Here is a 24,461-nt window from a genome sequence, read left to right on the forward strand (position 1 = left end):
GATTCTGCGTGAAAATGGAGGGCTGAGATTTTGCTTGGGAAAAGGTGGGAGGAGCAACGGTTTGATGAGAGGGGGATTTTGAATTTTGAATTGTGAATGAGTGTGTCGCACGTGGGAGCGAAAATGACGAAAATGGGCAGGTGGGGTAAGTGAACGAGGTAAATAAAACAAGGTTTAAGTATGTTAATTATGACGTGTAACGACAGAGTTAAAGGCGAAACGGGAATTGCGATTTCGTCGGTGAAGGGGCGGGTCACGTGCTTCTGCACCTTGGAGGGAACCGTTGGCCGCTTGCTGAACGCATGAAGAACTGAAGCATACAGTGTTTTCTGTTGGAAAACGGATTCCTAATCTATTTTAGTAACATGAGGTTATTAGGATTCCTATTCTATTTTAGTAACATGAGGTTATTAGGATTCCTAATCTATTTTGGTAATAGGTTATTAGAATTCCTAATTTGATTTGATTTTTGGTTTAGAATTCCTAGTATGTTTATGATTTTAGGATTTCTATATATATAGAACAATTGGAAGAGAGAATTTGGGAGAAGCAAATTGGGGATATTTGGAGCACAGAAAAGAGGTATTTTCTGAGCTATTTGTTTAGGGTTTTGTTTGGAGAGATTAAGAGCTTGTTGGTGAGATTAGTTTGTTCCTTCGAGTGAGTTGTAATCTCAGTTTGTACTCTTTCTCTATTAGTGAAAACCTCATCCCCTTTCTTACCCCGTGGACGTAGGCAACTTACCGAACCACGTTAAAAATTGGTGTTTTGTTTGTACATTGATATTTAGTTCGTTTGGCTCTCTTGGATTGGCGTTTGGTTTGGTTCCTCGACACAGCTTTTGACACAACAATTGGTATCAGAGCTCGGGCTACGCTTGGGCTATTTGAAGGAGTAGATCGGTTTGGGAAGCTCGTCTAGGGTTTCAGTTGGTGAGGAAGGTGAGATCTTTTCGGTAAAGCTTCTTTCTTTTCTCAGTTTTGGATCTATTCTTTGTTTGTTTCTGCATTGGTTGTTGGTGTGTTGAGGATTATGGCCGAGAAAGAGGGAGTTGAGGGTAGTTCTTCAGGTGTGAAGACTGTCCAAAGTTTGAGTATCCACTCGATGAAGATTGACGTAGAGGGACTTGAGGGTAGTTCTTCAGGTGTGAAGACTGTCCAAAGTTTGAGTATCCACTCGATGAAGATTGTCGTGGATAAGTTCAATGGCAATAACAATTTTGAACTTTGGCGATGCGAAGTCTTGGATGCGCTCAATACGCAGAATTTGGAAGATACATTGGAGTTGGACGGAAAACCGGACGACATTGATGAGAAGGTTTGGAAAAAGATGAATCGGACAGCGTGTGGTGTGATTAGGTCTTGTCTCACTCAAGATCTAAAATATGATGTGATAAATGAGACTTCTGCGAAGAAGATTTGGGAGGTCCTAGAGAGCAAGTACTTGACGAAGAGCGTTAAAAACCGCTTGCATTTAAAGATGAGGCTTTATCGCTTCCAATTGAAGAAGGGGACATCCATTAGTGATCACATGAACCACTACACGAAGCTTCTTGCAGATTTGGCGAATGTAGATGTCATTGTTGAAGATGAGGACAAGGCGTTGCTATTGCTGAGTTCCTTGCCCGACGAGGAATATGAGATGTTTGTCCTTACTCTTATTAATGAGAATGTATCTCTTTCATATAGTGAGGTCACCGCAGCATTAGTGAATTACCAACTCAGGAATGACAAGGAGACTTCTATTGAGCCGGTAGCGGGGGCATTGGTTGCAAGAGCAAAGGGTCCAAACCGAGGTAGAAAGTCATATTCTAGAGGAGCACATCTTGGAATTCGTAGGAATCAGTGTGCTTTTTGTAAAGAAGATGGACATTGGAAAGCTGAATGCCCAAAGTTGAATGATCAAGACGGGAAGAATAAGGGAAAAGTTGTATAAGCTTCAGAGGTGAATATTGTCAAGACTAGTGGCAACAATTCAGATTCGGATTCTTCAGGCTACTCATTATCTGCACTGTCGTCAGTTTGTGTTACCTACTCTACAGAGTGTGTAACAACCGTGAATTTTGATACGTAATTAAATAAATTTTTCTAGTATTTAAAATATTATATTATATTCTATTAATATTTTTCCTAATTTCTAGAATTTTCTGAGTTTTCAAAATAAATAAATGAATAAATAAATAAATAAAATATATAGTATTGTATTTATTAGTTCTGCTAAATATTAATTTATTACAGAAATTTTATATATATATATATATATAAATATTTGGTCACTGACATTATTAATGACTTTGTTATTATTGATATAACCTGAGTATAGTACAGTAACATATAAATATAAAAATAAATATTTTTGGTTATTAATAATTTATTAAAATAATTCTTATTCTGAATTTTATGTAAATATTTTCCATAATCTTTTCTCCCTTAATTCTCTCTCTTTTGAATTCTTTCCATCAATTCCATAATCACTCATTTAACTCATTCCATTTTTACTCACTTGATTTTCTCTCTTCAATTTCACTCGTACTCTCTCTTTCCTTTTTCTCTCTCCCTCTCACAATTGGACAGCTCAACCCCAGCTCATTTTCTTTTTACTTTTTCTCTTCCTTTCAAATTGGACCCGCCCTACTCATAAAATCGATTTTTTCGGGTCGGCTCGGATCGGTTCGGTCGGTTTTTTTTGTTTGGACCGAACCATGCTCAGCTCTACTCACGACAAGGGCGAAGATGCTGAAACATAAAGACGTTGAAACGATACTAAAACGCTTGACTTCACATATGAAAAAAAAAACCCTTCGGTAGACTGAAAGGTCGGGCGGAATTATTTCCCGAAATTGCCCAGCTTTCCGTTATTAAAAACAAGAAGATTAAAAAAAAAAAAAAAAAAAAAAAAAAAAAAAAAAAAAAACGCATTTGCTCTTTTTATCACCTTCTCAACCCTAGCCACTGGTCTAGGGCTCTTCCCACTGGTCTCCTCCGGTCCTCATGGCGTCCCTCTCGACAACTCTCTCTCCTCAGTTCACCCCTTCACAGTGGATCCATTCTCGAAACCCTAGAAGCTCTGCCTTCACACCTCGGTTCATCAAGAGCCGCCCGTCGACGGAGGCGAGGATCGCGGTGAGCTCCAACGGATCTCGCTTCGTTTGCAAAGCGGTCTCGGTTAGGCCTCAGACTGAGATCGAGGGGCTTAACATCGCCGAAGACGTTACTCAGGTATAAGAATCGATTTGATGTGATTACTGAAATTGGGACCTTTGAATGACACCTAGTAGTTTATTGTCTAGTGTTTTTTTTTATTTTGATTTTTGTAAATGGGGAATCAGTTGTGGGTTCGCTAGAGATTGGAGGAGGTGTCAGTTCTGCTCTGTGCTTTACAGTTGGTATCTGAGAGAACCCCACCTTTGTGTTGTTCTTTTACTGGATGTAGATGATGTCCTGGAGGATGAGAGGGATGATTGTATGAATGTAGGTCCGTTGAGCTTGGTATGTGTATCTTAGGTTTATAAGGGATTTTGGCTCTGTAGCCCCTGGCTTTTAGGGGTGAGTTCTCCTGGGACCCTTACAAGCGGTGTCAGAGCCAGACCTACCTTTTCGGTTGCAATTATTCACCCGGAACTAGTTCAGTGCAAAGCCAAAGGGGTGACCCTAGGATTGCAATGTTCGACGGGAATAGACTAGTGCACAACCTGTGGTGTGGGTGCCGGGATCGGAAGCATGGTGGTATGCTAGGGTCCACAAGGCCCGCACGGGTTATACGGGTAGTTTGATCATCGATGTGGGTTTTTAAGGGATTTGTGACTCTCTTCCTCTTAACAGCAAGCTTTTAGGAGTCAGTTCTCCTTGGTTTCTACATGGAATTATTGTAGTCAAGAGTTCAACCATCAACCGGAGTTCAATGCGGAAGTGTAGCACGCGGAAGAGTCAGTGAACACCTGATTAGATTTCTTTCTCCGCAGACCAATCGATCATCGGGTGATGCGGAAACGCCAAGAATCTATGTTCGAACTAAAGAGAAAGCAATATATTATAGAAATGGAACAAGAGCACAAAGACATGAGATTTACGTGATTCGGCAATTACCAACATTCATGACGAGACATGTGAATAGTCTTTATATTAGAGATACAATCTTTCTTGTGATCTCTTAAGACTCTATAGGAAGCTCTCTATCAATCTAACCAAAATATCTCTGAAACTCCCAGATTTCTTTCCTTAGTTCTGTCTACCTCTCTTTTACAATATGCAACTCTCATTGGTTTTAATCATCTAACCTTAGATTTGGAAGACGTCTTTTATACGCCCTGTTACGGGATACATAATCCCATAGGATACTAACCTGAATTGAATTTCAAAGTAGACTAAAAAACTGGAAACATCACAAAACCGTCAAACCAGTTGGTCCAGCAACCGACTGCTCCCTCTTTGCCTCGTTTCACCTCATTTAGCTTTTTTTGCTTCGTTCCCGACTCTTCCATTGTCTTCTAGGACTGAAATGCAAGGTCATTTTCCAACAAGTTAATTGTCGTAATTAGGATGCAAAAGGATACAAATATTTGCGTATATCCGTACTCTTACGGATATGAATCTTGAAATATCTATTTCCCCATTTAGGATATGAATACTCATACAAATATAAGTAAAATATTTAGTTCTGTACCCAAATATCCGAACATGTCTTTCAATTTAGAAGAGACTGCTCGTTATTAGAAATGTATGTATTATTAAAAATCTATATACCATTGCTGTTAGACCTTTTTTGATGTTGATCATCAGGATTTTAGTTGTATGAGACATTAGATTTGCCAAGCTTTCTCCAAATCTTACTGATGATTAATGAGGCCACTGGTTGCTACATGTACTGATGATTAATGAGGCCACTGGTTGCTACATGGATCCTCCACATTGTTGAGGAAGCTTGCATGTCGTGTCGTTTGTTTTCCACAATATTCAAAAGCAAAATTTTATTGTGTGCGGTCCGGGAGCGCTTAACGATTAATCGGATTATGCGCCGATTAATCAGATTATGTTTTTTTTAATTTTTAGTATAGACTTATTATTTATCATATTTTAAAATATATAAAATTCATGAAATAGAAAATATACTTAGAAGCTTGGACTAATGTGTTTCGCTGGAGAGCCTCTAGGCGATCGTCAGAGAGCGTGTGAGGGAGCATGTTGATCATCAATCTTGGAATCTATCCATCGACTTTTCACAAGCTGCGTGAGGTCAAGCAAGCATCGGTGAGGGCTGGAGATATTTGTCAAGCAAGCATCAGTGAGGGCTGGAGATATTTGTCGGAGCCACTGGGTTCAAACAAGAGATTGTATGGGCATATTAAGAAAAGTGCCTGCATAAAAATATTATGTGGGTGTTTTGTGAAAATGCGCCTGGTTATGCAGATGGCCGCATAAGGGAGCTCTTTTCCCCTAGCCGGAGCAGTTCCAACTTGTTTAGGCATAAGAGGCTGTTTAATCCATAATTTGGAACAATGGTTTTTCATAGGAAAGTATCAATCTGATGGCTTCAGGACGGCCGACCATTTGTCACAAAGTAACATTCAAGACAGCTGATGAATCAACAAAGAAGACATTGCAGCCGGCGTGTGCTCCGGGATCGGAAGCGTGGTAGTATGCTAGGGTCCACTAGTCCCACATTGGTTATAAGGTTAGTTTGATGTGGGTTTGTAAGGGATTTGATTTCTCTCCCTCAACGACTAGCTTCTAGGGGCGAGTTCTTTTGGGTTTCTTACATAGAATTATTGTGTTCAAGTTCATTGCTGTAATTAGGGATGCAAAAGGATACAAATATTCACAGATGTATCCGTACCCTGATGGATATGAATCTTGAATTTCTATATCCGTTTAGGATACCATACAAATATAAGTAAAATATCCAATTTTGTATCTGATTATCCGAATATATGTCTTTCAATTTAGACGAGACTGCTCGTTATTAGAAACATATGAACCATTGTTGTTAGACCTTTTCTGATGTTGATCATCAGGATTTCAGTTTAGATGTCTTTCAATTTAGATGAGACATTAGATTTACCAAGCTTTCTCCAAAATCTTACTCATGATTGTGAGGCCACTGCTTGGTACATGGATCCTCCACATTGTTGGGGAAGCTTGCATATCATACCGCTTGTTTTTCGTGGGAGAGTTTCAATCTGACGGCCTCAGGAGGGCCAACATTTGTCACAAAGGAACATTCAACAGAGCTGATGAACCAACGAACAAAACATTCAAGACAGCTGATGAACCAACAAACAAGTCATTGCAGCACTCTTTCTTTTAAATTCTTTACATCGGTCTGCAAATAGAGTTTGTGTTGTGTTATGCTCAAATGTACTTCATTTAACTAGGTGTATATTCACAACTTACAAGTACATCAACTATGTGTATCCTAAAGGAGTTTTTATTTTGTGCTTTGTCGCTGATGTATCTGTCTAAAGGATTGTGTTATTCTGTCACAGCTTATTGGGAAGACACCTATGGTATATTTAAATAACATTGTGAAGGGATGTGTTGCAAATGTTGCTGCCAAGCTCGAGAGCATGGAGCCATGCAGTAGTGTCAAAGACAGGTAATCTTCTAATCGGTTGTTTAGTTGATATCAAACTGAATGAATACTAATTCAGAAATTCTGTTTTATATTTATTTCAGGATAGGATACAGCATGATAACAGATGCTGAACAAAAGGGGCTCATAACTCCTGGAAAGGTACCCAAAGTCAATTGCATTGCGCTATATATGGTCTTCTCTTTTTAAAAGTTTGCACTCATGAATTCATTGATAAAGGAAATATCTGATTGTGAGCCTTGGGTATCCTTTGATCACAGTTATTTCTACTATTTAATAGTGATAAGCAAAGGTTATACTTTGAATGGTAGCTTTTTTTCCCTATCAGAAGTTACAAGCTTCAGAAATTTTTGAGGTTTAAACTTGTATTATGTTTTCTTGAAGATACAATCTAGATATATCAAACAATGAGAATTATGACTATGCTGTTTTTTTCCTGCTGCTGCAATATGTCTGTCTCTAATTTCTTTGATCTTTTTAGTGGGTAAATAAGGTATCCTTTAGTAGCAGATGCAGTATGATTCCCCTCCCTTCAATATATTCGTAATTTTTTTCTAGCATGTACTTATTTCAGTATTCTACTTATATTTTCAAGAGTGTATTGGTGGAAGCAACGAGTGGGAACACTGGCATTGGTCTTGCCTTTATTGCCGCTTCAAGAGGATATAAATTGATTTTGACAATGCCTGCATCTATGAGCATGGAAAGGAGAGTCTTGTTTAAAGCTTTTGGAGCAGAGCTTGTTCTTACAGATTCTGCCAAGGGCATGAAAGGAGCTGTTCAAAAAGCTGAAGAGATTTTGAAGAAGACACCCAATGCTTACATGCTTCAACAGTTTGATAACCTTGCTAATTCTAAGGTATAGTAGATATGTTGCCAATACTGCTTCTGTTGATTTAATGCATGTATTTTGATTATTCTTCCTTGTATACAGATACACTTCGAGACGACTGGTCCAGAAATCTGGGAAGATACAAATGGCAAGATCGATATATTTGTCGCAGGAATTGGAACTGGTGGAACTATTACTGGTGTTGGCCGCTATCTGAAGAGCAAAAACCCCAACATAAAGGTGAGGTCTATTGAGTTTCCTGCTCTTTCCTTACTAGCTTTTGTTGTTAAAAACCTGGCATAGGGATACCAAGTTATCATGAATTATGGATCTGAAGATTCTGAACTATTGATTTTTGTTCAAATTCTTACTGGAAATTGCATACGCCTACCGCAGGTTATTGGTATCGAGCCTACTGAAAGTAACATACTCTCAGGGGGGAAGCCTGGTACTAGCAGAGCAATTTCATTCCTCCTTGCATTCCTCTTTCTTTTTTTTTTCCTTGGCCCATTGTTATAATCATTTCTTAACCGTGTAGGTCCACACAAGATTCAAGGAATTGGTGCCGGATTTGTACCAAGTATTCTAGATCTTGAAGTTATAGATGAAATTATTGAGGTAAGAACCTTTTATATATTTATTCCTTCTGCAGTATAAATGCCAAACTCAGTTGTTGGATGATAGTCTATCAGGCTGAATCTTAGTTCGTCGTAATTAAGACCATTAAGTTGTTGTGTTAATCATCCTCATTGTTATTGATGGAAAGAATGCAGTTTTTTTTTTAAAGAATGCATTTTTTTTTTATTTGATGCAATGCCTAGACATCACTCTGGCACATTTTTTCTATTGTAATGTGACAAGCCACGTATACTCAATATTGATTTTTGATGAAGTTCTTGTTGAGGCAGGGATAGTGACATGTCCAGCTTGCCCTTATCATGCATGCGCAATGAAGCTCTTCTGCAGAACACTGCATCAGAGCTTGAAAATCTCTATCCTTTTTCTTGGTAAAACAAGTTTGCTTATCCATCTTCATGACTCCGAAGCCATTGTTAATTACAAGCAACAGTCCGATTTGGTTTAGTGGTACCTGCTTTAGACCGATGCAGTAAGTTAACATCCTCCTAAGGTAGTGGTACCCACCAAAATACTTCTATAATTCAATTAGCGGGGCTTCAAGTTTTTGGGACCCTGGGTTCAATGACGAGCCCTTTGGGTTTACCTATAGAACACAGTTGAAAATTCCTTGTTGCCCCATTCAATCTTCTACTCCCTCTTTCATGTTTCTTTTTGTAGCCTTAAAAATTTGAACTTGTGATTGACATGTCACGTGTAACACCTCATTTCCGGAACCTTGAAATATTTTGTTAAGCGAACTTCGTTTTCCCTTAATGTTCACTCCATATCCCTGTGTCCTCCTCCCTTACATCACCTTTGTGCCAACTTCATGTTCTTATCAAACCCAGTTTGATGTGTATGGTTCCTTTACCATTTTCTACTTCATGGTGCACGTGCTTAGCACGTGTACTCATTTTCATATTTATGTACAGGCTGTAATTGTAAGTGCATATTGCAATTGTAATTTTCTCTGTGTAAAAGCAAAGTGAAAAGAGAATATTATTTTTGTGAACTAGAACAATCTTTGAATTTGATAATAGTTTGTTATTTTAGTAATTATATCAAATTTAAAACTTAAGATATCCAAAAGAGCACTAGCGGCAATACGATGTTGGGGTGGATGTACATATAAAAATTAATGGTTTTGGATTATTAAAACTCTACCTTAAAAGTAATTTTTCTAGAATTTAGAGGGTTAACCATAGTTTTGCGGATAATATTTCCTATAACTTGTGGACTTCAAATTTTTTAGAATGTACTCGTTCTTATAATTTCTTTACTTAAAACATTAGAATTTAAATTAACATTTCACATGTTTTTTTGTGTAAAAATATTTTTTTCCCCAAAACCATTATTATTTATAAAAGTATCCTGGACATAAGATTAAAGCTTTGACATGGGATAAAAAATATATGTTCCTATTCCATTTGAACATTGAAAACAAACAGTCAGAAACTAAGGGGTTTAAACTAAAATTTCCTGAGAATAAAGTACCATGCTGTTTATTTATTTTAAAAAAATTATGGATTTAAAATAATTTTTTTGAAATATAGGGGTTAAAGTAAATTGTGTTTCTTCTTCTACATATCTTGTGGATTCTATGCATAACTTTAAGAAGAGGACTTGGATGTTCTTTCAATTATATCTCGCTCCCCAAGCCAACTACCTCAAGTTATCCACAGCTTCCTCAGTGCATTCGCCATAGACTACTTATGTTGTAAATTTCAAATATTTATTTTATATTCTGTTTGGATGAATGTGAAGTTTAGAAAAGACTCACTGATGACTCAATTGTGTAGTGCATGTATGTTGCACATGGACGTACTTGTGTTATTTTTTGAATTTCCAATTGTATGGGGAAAAAGATGAAGTGACTCAAAAAAATATAAATAAAAAAAGGAGCAGGAAGAAGAAGAAGTATATTAACTGTCCACGTTGAATGAAAATACAAAGTTTAATTTTGTTTTACTTTTAATGGCGTGTATCAAGCTTTCGTCATGATAATCGTTCATACAATTTTGAAGTTGATCCTGAATCTGGAATGCTTCATATAACACTTCCATTCCTTGAGTTAGTACAATGAATATAACATTTTTGTCCCCTTCCCCTAAATTCTTTTTCAATAATAATCTTGTTTTCCCCCCCCTCTTTTTGCTTCCGTAGTGCTCTTCACCAAGGATAAAGTGAATATGATATAGAGCATGTGCGTTAACTATGCTTGACATCTCTATTTACATTTAGCAATTCCTAAATCAAACAAAAAACCACAACCATTATAAGAATTACAGCAACTCTCCAACATTAACATCAAAACCCAAATTATAAGAACCGACCCACAAGATCCCCGTAGATATGTCATTAGTATCAAAGCATCTCCCTCAATATTAAACAGTTGGATCAGATCATGGAACTAATGATACCTATCTGCATAAGAAAATGCCCATCGTCTTCTACATCTTACTACCATTTTCTTTTTCTCCATTTTTGATCTCAGTTCAAGAACCCTTCACTGTGATATTGGAGGCCGAGGTCCACTACGACTCCACAGTCTCCGGGATGAGAGCTCTTCCTCTGAATCCCACGTCTATGTAAGTACGGTGATGGACACTGCAGTGCCCAGATCGTAGCATTTTGCCATTTCAAGTAATGAACAACATTGAGTCAAAAAGTACCAGTACAAAATTTAAAAAATGAATTTTGTTGCATTATGAAGAAAAACAAAGAACAATCTGTTGACAACACTTGTGATAGTTCAAAAGAGCAGGACAATCTGCTGCATCACAAGAGCTGTTAAATTGGACTAATTTATACAAAAAATGTGGAGAAAAATTTAAAAAGCTTTTCTCTAGTCGTTTATGCAAGAATCGGTCAACTATTGATATGCAATGTTTGGATGAACCACATTTAGAAACCTCAGAGGTCAATAAGCTCCGACGACACAGCCTCACCTGAGTAGTCACCACCACCCTGAGTATTGGCGTAGATTTATTTTGTGATGGTTGTGGTTTCCTTTGTTTCCGCTGCCTATCATTTTGTGATTGGTGAAGGGTGTATAAAGAAGAGAGGAAGATTAGATCATGGGATACATGTGTACTAAATGAAATTGATTTTCGCTAAGTGGGACAGTGGGTAGTGAATGAGGGGGTGTTAGTGGGTAGTCTTTAATTGTACAATGTTCCAAGTGGTTTCAACTTGCAAAATGGAACAGTTTATTTTCTTTGGACAAAAATTGATGCACTTGAACCTATACTGTAGTAAATAATAGACATACTATAGTTTAAAATATATAACTATAGTAAATAATATCTATGGTATAGCAAAAAAATGTCATGAGCCTTTAATTAATTTGATTTAATAGGTTATGTATATGTATGATGTGTTTGATTGAAGGGTTGTGGTTTATGTATTTATGTATGCATGTATGTGTTTTATGCATGCATGCGTGTGCTTTGGAGTCCATTTTTGGAAGAAATGTAAATTTTAGAACTTATTAGATATTTGATTTTACATTGAGTACAAATTGTAAATTTTGATACAAATGGGTACACCCTTGGTTAGGACTGTGTCAAGTTCCTTGCACAGAGTAGACATGTCATTTGGCAAAGTAACAAGTCAGAGTGGTTTGCTACTTAATAATGCATGTGACATTCACGTTGGTGAATAGTTGACTTTAAATGGTCATATTTGGTATGTTCAAGGTAAGAAAATGCATTGACCTTTCATGGCATTCTTAAGAAGCTATTTAGTCATGAATACTTCTAATAACTGGTATTTAAGCCTTTACTTGACTCTCCTGGAGTCAAAGTGCTTCAATATTCTAATTTTGCAACTTGAATGAAGGCTATGAGGCAAAGGGTATGTTATACTTTCGAGTAGCTTGGACTTTGATCCTATGTTTTACTTTAGCCTTTTCTCCTTAGATGTTTAGTTGCACATTCTTCTTTATACTGCTTCTTGATATTTAATTTTTTTTAGAGAATATATGTAAAAGATATGGGCTGTATATCTCATGTTTGCAATAAACTTTAAACTTATCACTTTCAATATTCACGCATGCTTATTTTGATTGTTTTACTTCATTATCGCTACACCTACTTTCTGATGATAACAATATACTTATGACATTTACTGGTTTCCATGTTACAGATATCCAGCGATGAAGCTGTTGAAACAGCGAAGCAATTGGCTCTTCAGGAAGGATTGCTGGTAAGTACTATCCATTATGTTTCCAGACTTTCTTTGTGGCTTGGTATTCTGATTTCTTTATACGTGGATTGTTTTTACACAAATGGAAACATGATTAAACCTGGAGAAAGGTTCATTTTTGCCCCATGAATGAACTGCAGATTTTCTCATAAAAGTAATTATTTTATGCATCATTATGGTGTTTTAGCTTTTAACTGCTTGCATATACTCATCTATGCTTTCACTTTATCTTCAAATATGCATGATAAATTTTGAAGCCTGCGGCCAATTGCATTGTATATATAATTCAAATGTAGTGTATCATCTCCTGTAGAGTAACCAAAAGGGTTCATACTATTACCACAGTCAATGATACCCATGTTCTTCTGCATAGGTAATTTGTTACAACACTTAAAAAGATAGTGCCCTGGGCAATCTTGTTGTGACAAGATCCAAGGTTATCCATTAGAATATGTTTTCTTTAAGCCATACCAAAGACGGAGGTCTTATAAAAAGTAATTTCACCACGCTGTGCTACGGGAGTGAGTGTAAAACCTTTCCCGCTTCTAATCATGAAGGGAATTTTGGGAATATGAAATTTCTTTTGGTTAGGAAGAAATTTGAATTTAATAACATATTTATCTATGGTAATAGGAAACCAACGATATATGTTATTATTTCCAATAATAACGGCTTCCATATGACCACGTTCTATGATGTAGGCGGAAAATGTCATAGAAATTTTCCTTTTGTCAATAGCTTTAAAGATAACAGGGAGATTTTGACCTTTTGGATCATTATTGTTACTTTCACATTAAAAGATGTAATGATTTGAGGAGTTTTGTATTGCCTTCTATGTGAAGGAGGAACAAATTCTCCTCTAATAATGCTTATATTAGCTCTAGTTTCGTTTCCTACCTCTAGGCGTAGCTTGATAGGTAAAACAAATATAAACAAATAGCAGAAATCAAACTACATAATGTAGACAGATATTGGAAAAAAAGAAATTTAGAACAACAATATATTAATATTTAATAGAAATAGAACTTACAAGTTTTATATTACAAAATTCCACACCATCAAAACTTAGACTTCAATACATGCTCTGATACCACTCTTATTTAACAAGCACTTACAAACTCTATTTTTCGATGATCCTTGCAACATACTAATCACTTCTATATATAGACTCCAAACCGACTTATTTTTATAAAAGTAATTTTATAAAAGTTAGTAAAATATCTTTAATAAAATATTTTTTAAAGGTACCTTTTATAAAGTAGCTTTTAAAAAGTAGCTTTAGTAAAGATGCTTTAATAAAGTATCCTTAGAAGAGTGACAGTTCTTCTTTTGAATTTTTTAGAATTAAACGGGTCCCACCATGCTTCAATCAGTTTTTGGAGCCGTGTTTTGATTAAAAAAACGTACTGGTAGCACCTCATTCCTTGCTTATCATTAATTCATTTTGCTTCTTTGCTCGGCGGGCAATTGGTCCTAAGATCAATATATATGAATGTCCACGTTGCATCAGGTGCATCAAACAATTGCGAGATCCTCAAAAAGGAGGCAACCGAAAATAGCTTTATTCCTGCTAAAGGTAAGACAAAGCGGAAAATAGAAGAAAAAACTGCTCAAAGCAAGAAGCCCAATGCTCCCCAAGGATAATGGAAAAAGCATCTGCAATTCAAGGATATTATAAGAAAAAATTAGTATAACACTAGTTAACCCGAAGAACACTACAATGCAGTAAATAATCTTTGGAAAAAGCTGCAAGGAATGCGACTTTGCGAGTTTTCACTCCGGACACTAATGCCTGTCTATCAGCATTTGAAAAAAAAATTAAGGACAACAATCGTAAAATCCAGAATCTTGAAAAAGGTTACCACAGATGCAAAAGCATTGTGGAAAAGATCATAAGTAAATCAACATTGATCATGTCAAAGGCAATGAAAAAATTCAAAAAAAGCAAATGCAAGTTTTTTTTGGGTTCAAGCTCTAGAAATCTGAGATCTATTCTAGAGGAAATTGAAATCAAAGACCTAGCAATAACCAAAATTGATGACTTTGTCGAACTAGTCAACTATTTTAAGTTTGATATTTTAAAATATCAGACAAAATTAAAAAATATGTTTGATAGTTATCAACACAACCTGATTGATGATCATGCAATGTTATCTTACTTCGAGAAGTTGAAAGACGATGGGATAATTTCGTTATTCAAGACAGCCTCTCAGGTCATATTAAACCAATATGATCGACCAATGGTACTAACTAGTTTTGAGCTCATACCCTTAAATAAGGAACTTATCAAAAATGGTCTAGTATATAAATTATATCTTGACAAAACTAGACCAGAAGAATATAAATTCTTCATTCCTGATATATGTAGTCAGACATTTAAGGAAACTGGTAAATTTCAAAGAGTATTCGAATTCACCATATAGGTGATATGGGAAGAACACGATTTACTCGAATACTATCCGCCCTATCAAATTTGGAGGCTCGACCCCTTGGTAAGAGAACCTTACGTCAAACATATTCTATTCAACGAGGAGTATGACCTTGAAGAAGAGAAAGAAAATGTCTACAATCGAGTTCTTTGAAGCACTACATTACAATAATGAGTAAATAATTATAAAAGATTACATTATTCTTTATCTCCCACATTTAGTGTTCAAAGAAAAAGAATTGCAGGAAAAATTTAACGAAGAAATGATCTTAGGACCCGCCGAGCAAATGAGCAATATGAATTTTTGATGAGCACAGGAGGAGGTACTTTACAAGTACGTTCTTTTGATCAAGACACAATTTCAAAAACTGACTGAAGCATGGTGGGAGCCGTCTAATTCTACAAGATGCAAAAGAAGAACCGCCATTCTTCTAAAGATATTTTATCAAAGCATTTTTACTAAAGTTACTTTTTAAAAAGCTACTTTATAAAATGTACTTTTAAAAAATTATTTTATTAAAGATACTTTACTGATTTTTGTAAGGTTACTTTTACAAAAGTAAGTCGGTTTGGAGTCTATATATATAGAAGTGGTTAGTGTGTTATAAGGATCATCAAAAAATAGAGAGCTTGCGAGTGCTTGTTAAACAAGAGTAATAATCTAAAGGGATTGAGATGAAAGCCGAGCATTAGGTGTACAGTGGGAATTTGTAGTAGCACTCAGTGAAACTTGTACTTCTACATATGTATTTTGTTACAGCACCGATATGCAGTTGGCTTTCAAGTTGAAAAATGAGTGGAACAGAAATGAGAATTTAAGATGGATGGCAGTACACTAGGAAATGACTCCATTCCTAGGGATTCAAGAATGTGCTCTTATCGGGGATGAATTGAGATAATCAATTGAAATGGTTTGGACATGTGTAATGAAGACCATAGTGCAACAATTATAGTTAACGGAGCCAAGGACTAAATGTAGGTCTAAGGGAATTTGGACTGAGGCAGAAAGTATATGATGGTGGTTAATTCACTGAGCATGTGACTCTTAAGAAACGTGAATCAGGGAAAAAGGATTGATTTTACCAACATCAAAGTTTGGTATAAAAGCTCTTTTATTGTTGTTGATAGCAATGTTTAAAAAAGCAGAAGCGCAAGGCGTTTGATGAAGTGAGGCGTAAGCTTCATGAGTTTAAGTATATTTAAATTTGTAAAAAATATGAATATATAATAGATATAGTGGTTAGGGGTAAGCAAACTACGGTGTGAACCAAATAAACCGATTGTACCGCCCGATTTGAGGCAGCTTGGGTCGGTTTTGATAATGAATTGGTGTGGGCCTGGTCTGTTATTTTTAAATCGGCGTACACCGAAACCGACCATCTACTCTTTTATTACTTAAAACTTTTGAACTCAGTGAGCATCCATTCGTATTCCTCGGGCCCAGAAATGCACCCGACGTGATAGCGATTACAACTCATAGCAATCTGTTAGTAATTATTATTTTTTATTAAATATCGTGAGAGAGATCTAGCACTCAATTTCTCATTTTTCTAGGCTGTTTCTTCCAACTAATGCCTAACAAAGCCATAGCCATTATTACTCTATTTCTTAGCCATTTCTTCTTCTTCAGTTGTTTACTTTCCTCGTCTCTTGTTCTTCTTCAATTGTTTACTTTGCTTTTGTCTTTTGTCTATTGTCTTATATTCGTATATTTGCAAAACCGAGAGCCCTTTGTTACTGCGGTGGTCTCTTTGTGTTGCTGTGGTTTCGGTTGCGGAATCAAAAAATTAATCTTCTTTTGAATGAGGACGGCCGGAAGACGTGTTTCTCGTATATGTACCACTCCCACTTTTCTAGTATAGAATCGATCAAACCGTACCGATACGAACCGATTCATTTTGGTGCGGTTTCGGTTGCTGTAGATGATCAATGTGGTTTCGGTTGCCAATAATTTGGTCAAAAGCCGACCGACCGACCGATTGCTCAGGCCTAAATAATAATTTACAAATGTATACATTCATGTCTTGATTAGTAAATAAGATTTAAATGTTAAGTGTAGAAACAAATCAAATCATAATAAACTAAGCTACATACATAACATATATATTATATTTACACTTATGTGGTCATATTGAAAATACATAGGGGCATTTTAATGTTAGTCAAAAATCCTTATCTGTCCTCTTATCTTTTTTGATGCGTGCGCTTCAAAAGAAAAGCGTTGTATGAACCGCGAAGCGCACACTTCAGTTATGCTTTAAGCGATGAGGTGTAAGCTTCAAGGGATAAATAGTTCCACTCTTGAGTTACGAAGTGTTTGCGAAGCGAATTTTGAAGCGAGTTTCAAAAAGTTTTTTTTCCAAACATTGGTTGATAGGCAGCTAGCCTTCATCTAATCAGAATAATCTCTTTGCCGAAACACCTATACAAAACATTATCACTTGCACTGTATTTACATGATTGATGAGTGGTTTTTCAGGGAACATGAATAAATTTTCATAAGAGAATAAGATGCAGGATTAACTTATAATTGAGTGGTATATTGTTGGTTTTATTTATCTTGGTTCGTAAGGTGCCCTGCATGAGCGATCTCGCCTTTGAAGCATAACTCTGCTAGGAATTAAACCTTTGAGACTTAAATATATTATTTTCTTCTGCTCGTAAGGTCGAATATCATGACTGAACTTTAAAGAAAATTCATTAAATCTCTCTCTCTCTCTCTCTCTCTCTCTCTCTCTCTGTTTTGTTTTGTTCTTCTTTTCTTTCCCAGGTGGGCATTTCCTCTGGAGCGGCAGCTAGCGCTGCTATGAAGGTGGCAAAGAGACCAGAAAATGCAGGGAAACTTATCACGGTATGTTCTAATTCTTTAGCGCTCCTTGAAATCTTTTGTGAAACATCTACATGATAGTTAGATACCGAGTTTTTCAGGGAAATAAATTATACTGAACTATGATCCCATATGATGATATGATCAGGTCGAGTTGATAGGTAGTTCATCTACAAAGCAACCTAGACTAATAATAATAATTATTTTGCCTGAGCTTTAAATTAGTAAATTGCATATTTAAAGAATAAAAGAATAATAAGATGCACAAGACTTTGTACTTCAGATGAGAAGGATTCAAATCATTGGAAAACTTGGTGCTCCACAATTATGCGGAATTTTCTAGAAGACCAGCATAGAGGAATGAATCATACAGACATAATATTGGTTTAATTTCATATTCTGACCTTTTCCATTCATTTGCGTATTGGTTTTTATTTGAACTGGTTTCAGGTTGTGTTCCCAAGCTTCGGTGAGCGGTATCTTTCCACCGTACTCTTCCAATCGATACGTGACGAATGTGAGAAAATGCAGCCTGAGCTATGAGATGCCCACAAATTTGACTTGCTATTTTCCATCACGTGTTTCCATTCAAGAATGTGCGAACAGAAAATCTCGTCAATTACCAAATGTTTGTACATTCAACTGTTGCATGAGCTTTCCTTCTTTCTCGTGGTTAATAATAATGCAAGCCGAACAGATTGAAAATTTGTTTTGTATGCATAACATTCTATGCAGCGCATGGCTTTGCAAGCATATTTATTTATATATTTGAAGTATTGTTCGGATTTATTTTTATTTTTATTTTTTTGTAATTGGCTTGCAAATTGTTTTGCAAATGATCGTTTATATATTGTACAGGTTATGCATGATATGCATCTCAAAAATAAGCTTTGGTTAAGTAAGGTCTTTTTGTGGATGTTTAGCTGGATCTTTTATTGATTTATTTTATTTTATTTTTTAAGCCCGTTCTAGAATCTGGAATCTTTTCCCCAGTTTGACCTATTAAATAATATAAAAACTATGGTCAGTGGGGTTATGCAATCGTGTAACTCATGCGACTAATAAATAATATGAGGATAGACATGGCTAGTTTAATACTAGGCTTCAACTTGGCATTAGATGGTCAATATGTATGTGGTATGTTTCCATCATCATGCATGAATCTCCTTCTAAGCCAAAGGCTACACGTTAGGGAAGACGGGTGGATGTTGAGTACCAAATCAAAATTTTGTCAGAGGATTTTAATGAACTTTAATATTGCAATTGTTCAATTTATTGCGTAACCACGTGAAACTTGTTCGATTTATTGAACAGGAAATTTTGCACTAAAACAAACACTTTGGGAATCTAAGCAAGATTATAAACCTTTCCATAGGGACCGCTTTGCTTAATCGCACACCCACAAACCCACCCAGGCACGCACGCACAATGGTGTGCACACATGTGCCCCTACACGTGCAGTCTCATGCACCTATAGAATGAACCGGCATATCACAACACTCTTGACTAGTATGTTGCTGATGTATCATCTACCAGATCTTTTACGTTTCATATGGCCTCTTCACTATTCACTTTCTCAATCATGACTGTTTATTAAATATAGAACAACTGCGATGAGAAGTAAAATTGAAAGTAAACAATTTGAAGATATATTAAATGATATCTAATCCCTTGACCAGCTGAAGTAAACACATCACACTCAGACAAGTATGATAATATCATCAGCGGAGCACGCGGCGAAATTAGTTTCCAACTTACTACTATTTTGCAACTTAACACTCATTAAAATATTCAATTTCGCGTCCAACTTGGTGCTCGGCATTAGTTATCTAGTCTATCTAGTTATCAAACGCTCAAGCTAATGAAAGCTAGATAATAATTAATTAATACCGGGGCTTGGCATTAGCTATCTAGTCATCAAAGGTGGATTAATTAATTAATAGTGGAGCTCCCACTTCCCATTAGTTATCTAGTTAATTAGAGGTTCAACAGGGTCATGAAAGCTAGATTAATTAATTAATTAATATCCAGTGGAGCTCTCACTTCCCTCCTCTTTTAATTAATTTAGACCTCTGCTTTCGTGTTATCATACATAAAGCTGTGCCTGTGCCCCTCCCTCCTCTCGCATTAACTTGCTCCTCCACCTCCTTAATCCAAAGCTAACCTTCATGAATTCCTCTTCGGATCCATAAAAAAAACCCCCAGCGATGGGCGGCGAGCACGTGGATGCCAAGTAAGAAGAGCCAAACCTGTCACGTGCGTTTCAGTAGTTAGCTATATTAATCATTATTAACAGATCATCTTCTAATTAATTTTCTTCCAAATATAATTAATACGTACGAAGCAGATGGTGGTCGGCGAGTACGGTCGTGGTCGTGACCGGAGCGAATAAGGGCATAGGCCTGGCGTTCGTGAAGAGGTTCGCGGAGCTTGGGGCGACGGCGATCCTGACCGCGAGAGATGTTAGCAAGGGCTTGAAAGCGGGGAGTCGCTTAGGCCGACCCAGCCGGGATTCCGACCGATCATAGAGTTCCACCCGCTGGACGTGACCGACCTCGGATCCGTGTCGACCTTCGCTTCTTGGCTTCGACGGAGGCACGGGGGGCTCGATGTCCTTGTAAGTAATAATCAGGCTTCAAAACTTTAACTATTGATACGATTCATAATTCCTATATATATATACATATAGGTGAATAACGCCGGCGTGTCCTTCAATGAGATAGGCGAGAACTCGGTTGAGCACGCGGAGGCCGTGATCAAGACGAACTTCTACGGGCCGAAGCTGCTGATAGAAGCGCTCATGCCGTTGTTTCGACAATCTGCAACGATCGCGAGGATATTGAACGTCAGTTCTCGGTTGGCGCTGCAGAAGGTTAGATACTCAAATCATGCTCAAGTTTTACTACTGAGCCATCCATCTCAGGTTTGAAATTCGAATACCTTTATCCAATTCGTGGGGTTTGCTTGAAAAACAGTTGTTGAATCCTCCTGGTGGTGTGAGGACTCGAACTGGCGCTTTGCCTAAGATGGAGGAGTCCCCTCACCAAGTTTCCCCGCTGCCCAAAAAAAAAAAAAAAAAAAAAAAAAAAAAAAAAAAATTCAAAAAAAAAAAAAAAAAAAAAAAAAAAAAATCTAAAAGATGACTAATATTGTACAATAGAATGGGCAATCAATATCTATAATTTGAAGTTTGGTTTGATGTGAGAGGTTCAAGGAGAGCCTCAGAACATGATGATATTTTGAAGTAGTACCTGGTTGGCCAAAATTCAATTTGACCGCTCTCAAAGGTTAGATTGCTGAGTTTTCAAAAAAAAAAAAAAAAAACCCCAATAAAAATTTGTTTTAATTAATTCGTACTGCATGTAGGGATATTATGTTGAGTCCCACTAGGGGCACACCATCAACCACATTTCCAACCACACCCTCACACTCTTTATAGTGCTAGTGGGCCATGCATGATATAGTGGGACTATATCATGCATGACCTACTAGCACTATAGAGAGTGTGAGGGTGTGGCTGGGAGTATGGTTGAGGGTGTACCCTAGTGTTACTTTACTATGGTATCAAAGGAGTGGAGGAGTCACATTTTTTCCTATCTAGGACACAAGTCAGTATCGTATGACAGCTGGCAACTGCTACAGTTTCACATAGAAACAACCCGCCTTGTCCGTGCAGTAGAATAATTGGGCTATGATATGGAGATTTAGATTCTTTGTATTGACAGCTCTCTTAATCATACTCATTCAATAATATATGTATGTATGTAAAGGGGTTATGGTTTGTTCTGGATGATATATCAATACCTTACAGCCACGAGTCACGACATAGATATTTGTTTTCTTCACCGTCACGAGGACTGATGTCACTTTCTCAATCATGCATGTCTAGTTTTATTTTTATAGATAGACCCCTTGAGTAATATTATTTTTGGACTCTTTTACCGTCAAAGCGAGATAGAATTACCGTTTTACAAATAGACCTCTGGGGTCAAAATAACTACTACACTTTTTTTTTTATCCAATATAACTAATACTATATCACCATAAATTTGCATTTAATTTTATTTTTCACTCAAAATTCTTAAATTTAGTTCCTCTAATCATTAGACCAAAACTCCGAAGTTATGGTGATGATCAAGTATTATAGTTTTATATTAATTCTAACATGTCCCCGCAGGTCGAGCGTCTTTTTTATGGGTCGAAACCTGGACTCACGTAGCGGTGTCAATTTTTAGAAAATCCGCATTTAATTTGTGACCGGTGTGATTTGAACATGGGTTGCTCTGATACCATCTTAAACTTAATTCCTCTAACCATTACACCAAAACTCCGAAGTTATGGTGATGATCAATGATTATAGTTTTATATTAATTCTAACAAAAACGAATGACAATAATTCATTAAAATGATAGAAAAAACACTGTAGAATATTGTGGGAAATTAAATCCCTTCATTTTTTTTTTCATGCGGTTTGACCCTCTTTATTAATATTTGCAGAATGTGACCAACCCATCTATAAAAAACCTACTCCAAGATGAAGAAACTCTTTCAGAAGGAAAGATTGAACACATGATATCTCAATTTCTTGACGATGTTTACAAAGGAACCTGGAAAGATAAAGGATGGCCAAAGGTGTGGACTGACTACTCAATCTCCAAGCTTGCGCTCTATGCCCACTCAAAGCTACTAGCAAAACAAAACAAGGGGAGGAATATAAGTGTGAATTGCTTTTGTCCGGGATTCACGCGGACGGCGATGACCGGCGGTCGCGGCGATCGGACGGCGGAGGAGGCTGCTGAGGTTGGCGCTAGGATAGCTTTGCTCCCTCCTCATTGTCTCCTTAGCGGAGAGTTCTTTAAGATATCTACACATTCATTAACCCCTAAATTGTAGAGGGATGCTTAATTAGTTGATGGATTTTTTCCTCCTTTCTTCTCTTTGACATTAAAAAAAATAAAAAAAATAAAAAAAATAAAAGAATGGTTTATCTCAATAAACTATGGGGATTTTTAAAAAGAAATTTAAATAAACATTAGAAACCTGTCGAGAGCTTCCATTAAGTATTTTCTTTTGCTCTACCATCAACAAGTAAGTACCATTTCTTAATTATGCTAGACTTAGTCCATGGTAGGAGAAAGTATCATATAGACTCCAGTTTATGGGATTAAATGCACATCTAAGGAACATCAACCCTTGGATCAGTGTATGAATCACAAAATTCAGTTTTTCAGGAGTTGACATCCATTAGATGCACGTTAACAGCCATGGACAGTCTCAACCAAATACTTTTTCAAGTGGTGGAACAATTCTGGCCTGATTTTGGGGGCTAAACATGACCTAATGAAAGCTGGCTAAAATTGACCCAGCTTTTCCAAAACACAAAATAGATTAAAACTGGGTTATATTTGAATTTGGCCCACTTTTAGTGGGTTGCGAAACAAACCCCTAAGTGGTATAGTGGGACACCTCAGGTTCAGAATATTCTTGTTGGAAATGAGTTTCAAGAGTGTTAAGTACAAAATTAACCCCAAAAATTCATAAGGGTTTTGTGAAATTAAACCAAAGAAAAGCTAGAAGGATAATTTTGGCAACTCTTTTAACACTATGTCTGGGAGTTTATTTGGGAAGAAAATAAAAGATTAGATAGGAAAAGAGAAGATAGAAAAGGAGAGAAAATATAATATTTATTTGGGAGTTAGTGAGTGAAATTAATAAGGGTAAACTTGTTTCATCATCTTTGGGAACTCTAATTAATGGAAGGGAAAGGTAAAGAAATTTCATAGTAAAATTTCAATCGTTGATCTATAATGATAGAGTGCCAAATATCTTTATAATTAATCCCCCTCCCCTTCCCTTCTCTACCACTGATTTGGAAGGGAACAAAATAACAACATATGTATGTAAATTTTCACTCTCTTACCCTCCATTACGTCTCTCAAAATAAAACTCATAAACAAAGCGAAGTGCTAAAACACGTTTTAAAACCGAATCATGTTTGAATTTGGTCTAGCTTTAAAGTGTTTCTCTGATTGGCAAAAATTTGATCTTTTCTGGCCTAGTCTATTTCAATTTAACTTTGAGCCTCTGTTGGATCAGTTTATAAGGAGATAAAAGTTTGACCACAACTATACTAATTCTCTATAGAACTAGTTTATAAGGATCAAAACTGTACTATGTTTAATTGAATGACCAAACATACCCGAAAACTAATTTAAAAATGGGTTGGATCTTACATGACCCAAATCATATCTGACCTAAATTCTACTAGTTCTAAATGGTTTATTAACCCTCCTAATCCTTCCCCTCACTTACTAAAAACTTTGGATCTTTTTAACCCTCCTATTCCTTCCTCTCACCTACTAAACAAATATAAGCAAATATAATTTTAGGATGGTTAGCATTGTAACCTCCCCAACTCCTCTTGTCCCTACTTAAAAAAAATGTTATGACAAAATCCCCAGGAATGGGCTAATACCAATCACACGAAAGTGTAGAAAAATATCAAAAACACAAAAACATATGGATATACGTGGTTCGGCTTGTAGTCTACATCCTCGGGCGAAAGAGGAGAATAATTTACTTACAATTTATGAGGAACATAATGTGAGGTCTCTCAATCACTCAATCCCTAATACACCCCAAAAGCCTAATACAACTCACTCTCAAATAAAGGAACAAAAGGGAAAAATATCAAATATGCTTCACAAGAGAACTCTCTCATCAAATATACTAGTTGAGATGCACGTGCAATGCACGTGGTTGAATATCATGATTATTTAAATTGATAAAAATAGAGTAAAGATTAAAAAAATAAAGTTGTTTTTTGTGGGATTGATCATCAACTCAATAATCTCTCTCTCAAATAAAATATTATCATTATTTCCTTCAACCCAGATTGTGGCCACGTGATCTACTATTTGTGAGTTATAAACACATTAATCTAGTACAACATCTCTATTTAT

The 24,461-nt window shown here is 36.4% G+C and overlaps 2 protein-coding genes and 1 long non-coding RNA gene across 3 annotated transcripts; 2 read left to right on the plus strand and 1 right to left on the minus strand.

The window, feature by feature from the left end:
• LOC109830211 (cysteine synthase-like) lies at positions 2,823-18,368 on the plus strand. The gene is made up of 10 exons (XM_020397405.1): positions 2,823-3,218; positions 6,482-6,591; positions 6,672-6,729; positions 7,184-7,447; positions 7,523-7,660; positions 7,817-7,868; positions 7,959-8,038; positions 12,185-12,244; positions 17,443-17,523; positions 17,950-18,368. Exons 1-10 carry the CDS (start codon positions 2,991-2,993, stop codon positions 18,040-18,042), a joined length of 1,164 nt encoding a protein of 387 aa, XP_020252994.1. The 5' UTR covers positions 2,823-2,990; the 3' UTR covers positions 18,043-18,368.
• Positions 18,752-22,427, plus strand: LOC109830212 ((+)-neomenthol dehydrogenase-like). The gene is given in 5 exon segments (XM_020397406.1): positions 18,752-19,732; positions 19,847-19,994; positions 19,997-20,116; positions 20,189-20,371; positions 21,997-22,427. Coding segments are annotated over 5 exon segments (873 nt in total). The 5' UTR covers positions 18,752-19,706; the 3' UTR covers positions 22,393-22,427.
• On the minus strand, positions 20,270-20,817 carry LOC109830213. Its single transcript, XR_002244225.1, has 3 exons — positions 20,751-20,817; positions 20,440-20,555; positions 20,270-20,362 (listed from the first exon to the last, which is right to left on the minus strand). It is a non-coding gene; the product is annotated as an uncharacterized LOC109830213 (long non-coding RNA).

Source organism: Asparagus officinalis, chromosome 2 (genome assembly GCF_001876935.1).
Source record: "Asparagus officinalis chromosome 2, Aspof.V1, whole genome shotgun sequence".
Taxonomy (NCBI): Eukaryota; Viridiplantae; Streptophyta; class Magnoliopsida; order Asparagales; family Asparagaceae; genus Asparagus; species Asparagus officinalis.

Excerpts from the sequence above, each read along its gene's own strand:
- LOC109830211 (XM_020397405.1), top strand. The coding sequence starts at position 2,991 with ATGGCGTCCCTCTCGACAACTCTCTCTCCTCAGTTCACCCCTTCACAG. Across the intron at positions 7,448-7,522 it reads ATAACCTTGCTAATTCTAAG|ATACACTTCGAGACGACTGG; the intron begins GTATAGTAGATA and ends CCTTGTATACAG. Across the intron at positions 7,869-7,958 it reads ACTCTCAGGGGGGAAGCCTG|GTCCACACAAGATTCAAGGA; the intron begins GTACTAGCAGAG and ends TTAACCGTGTAG.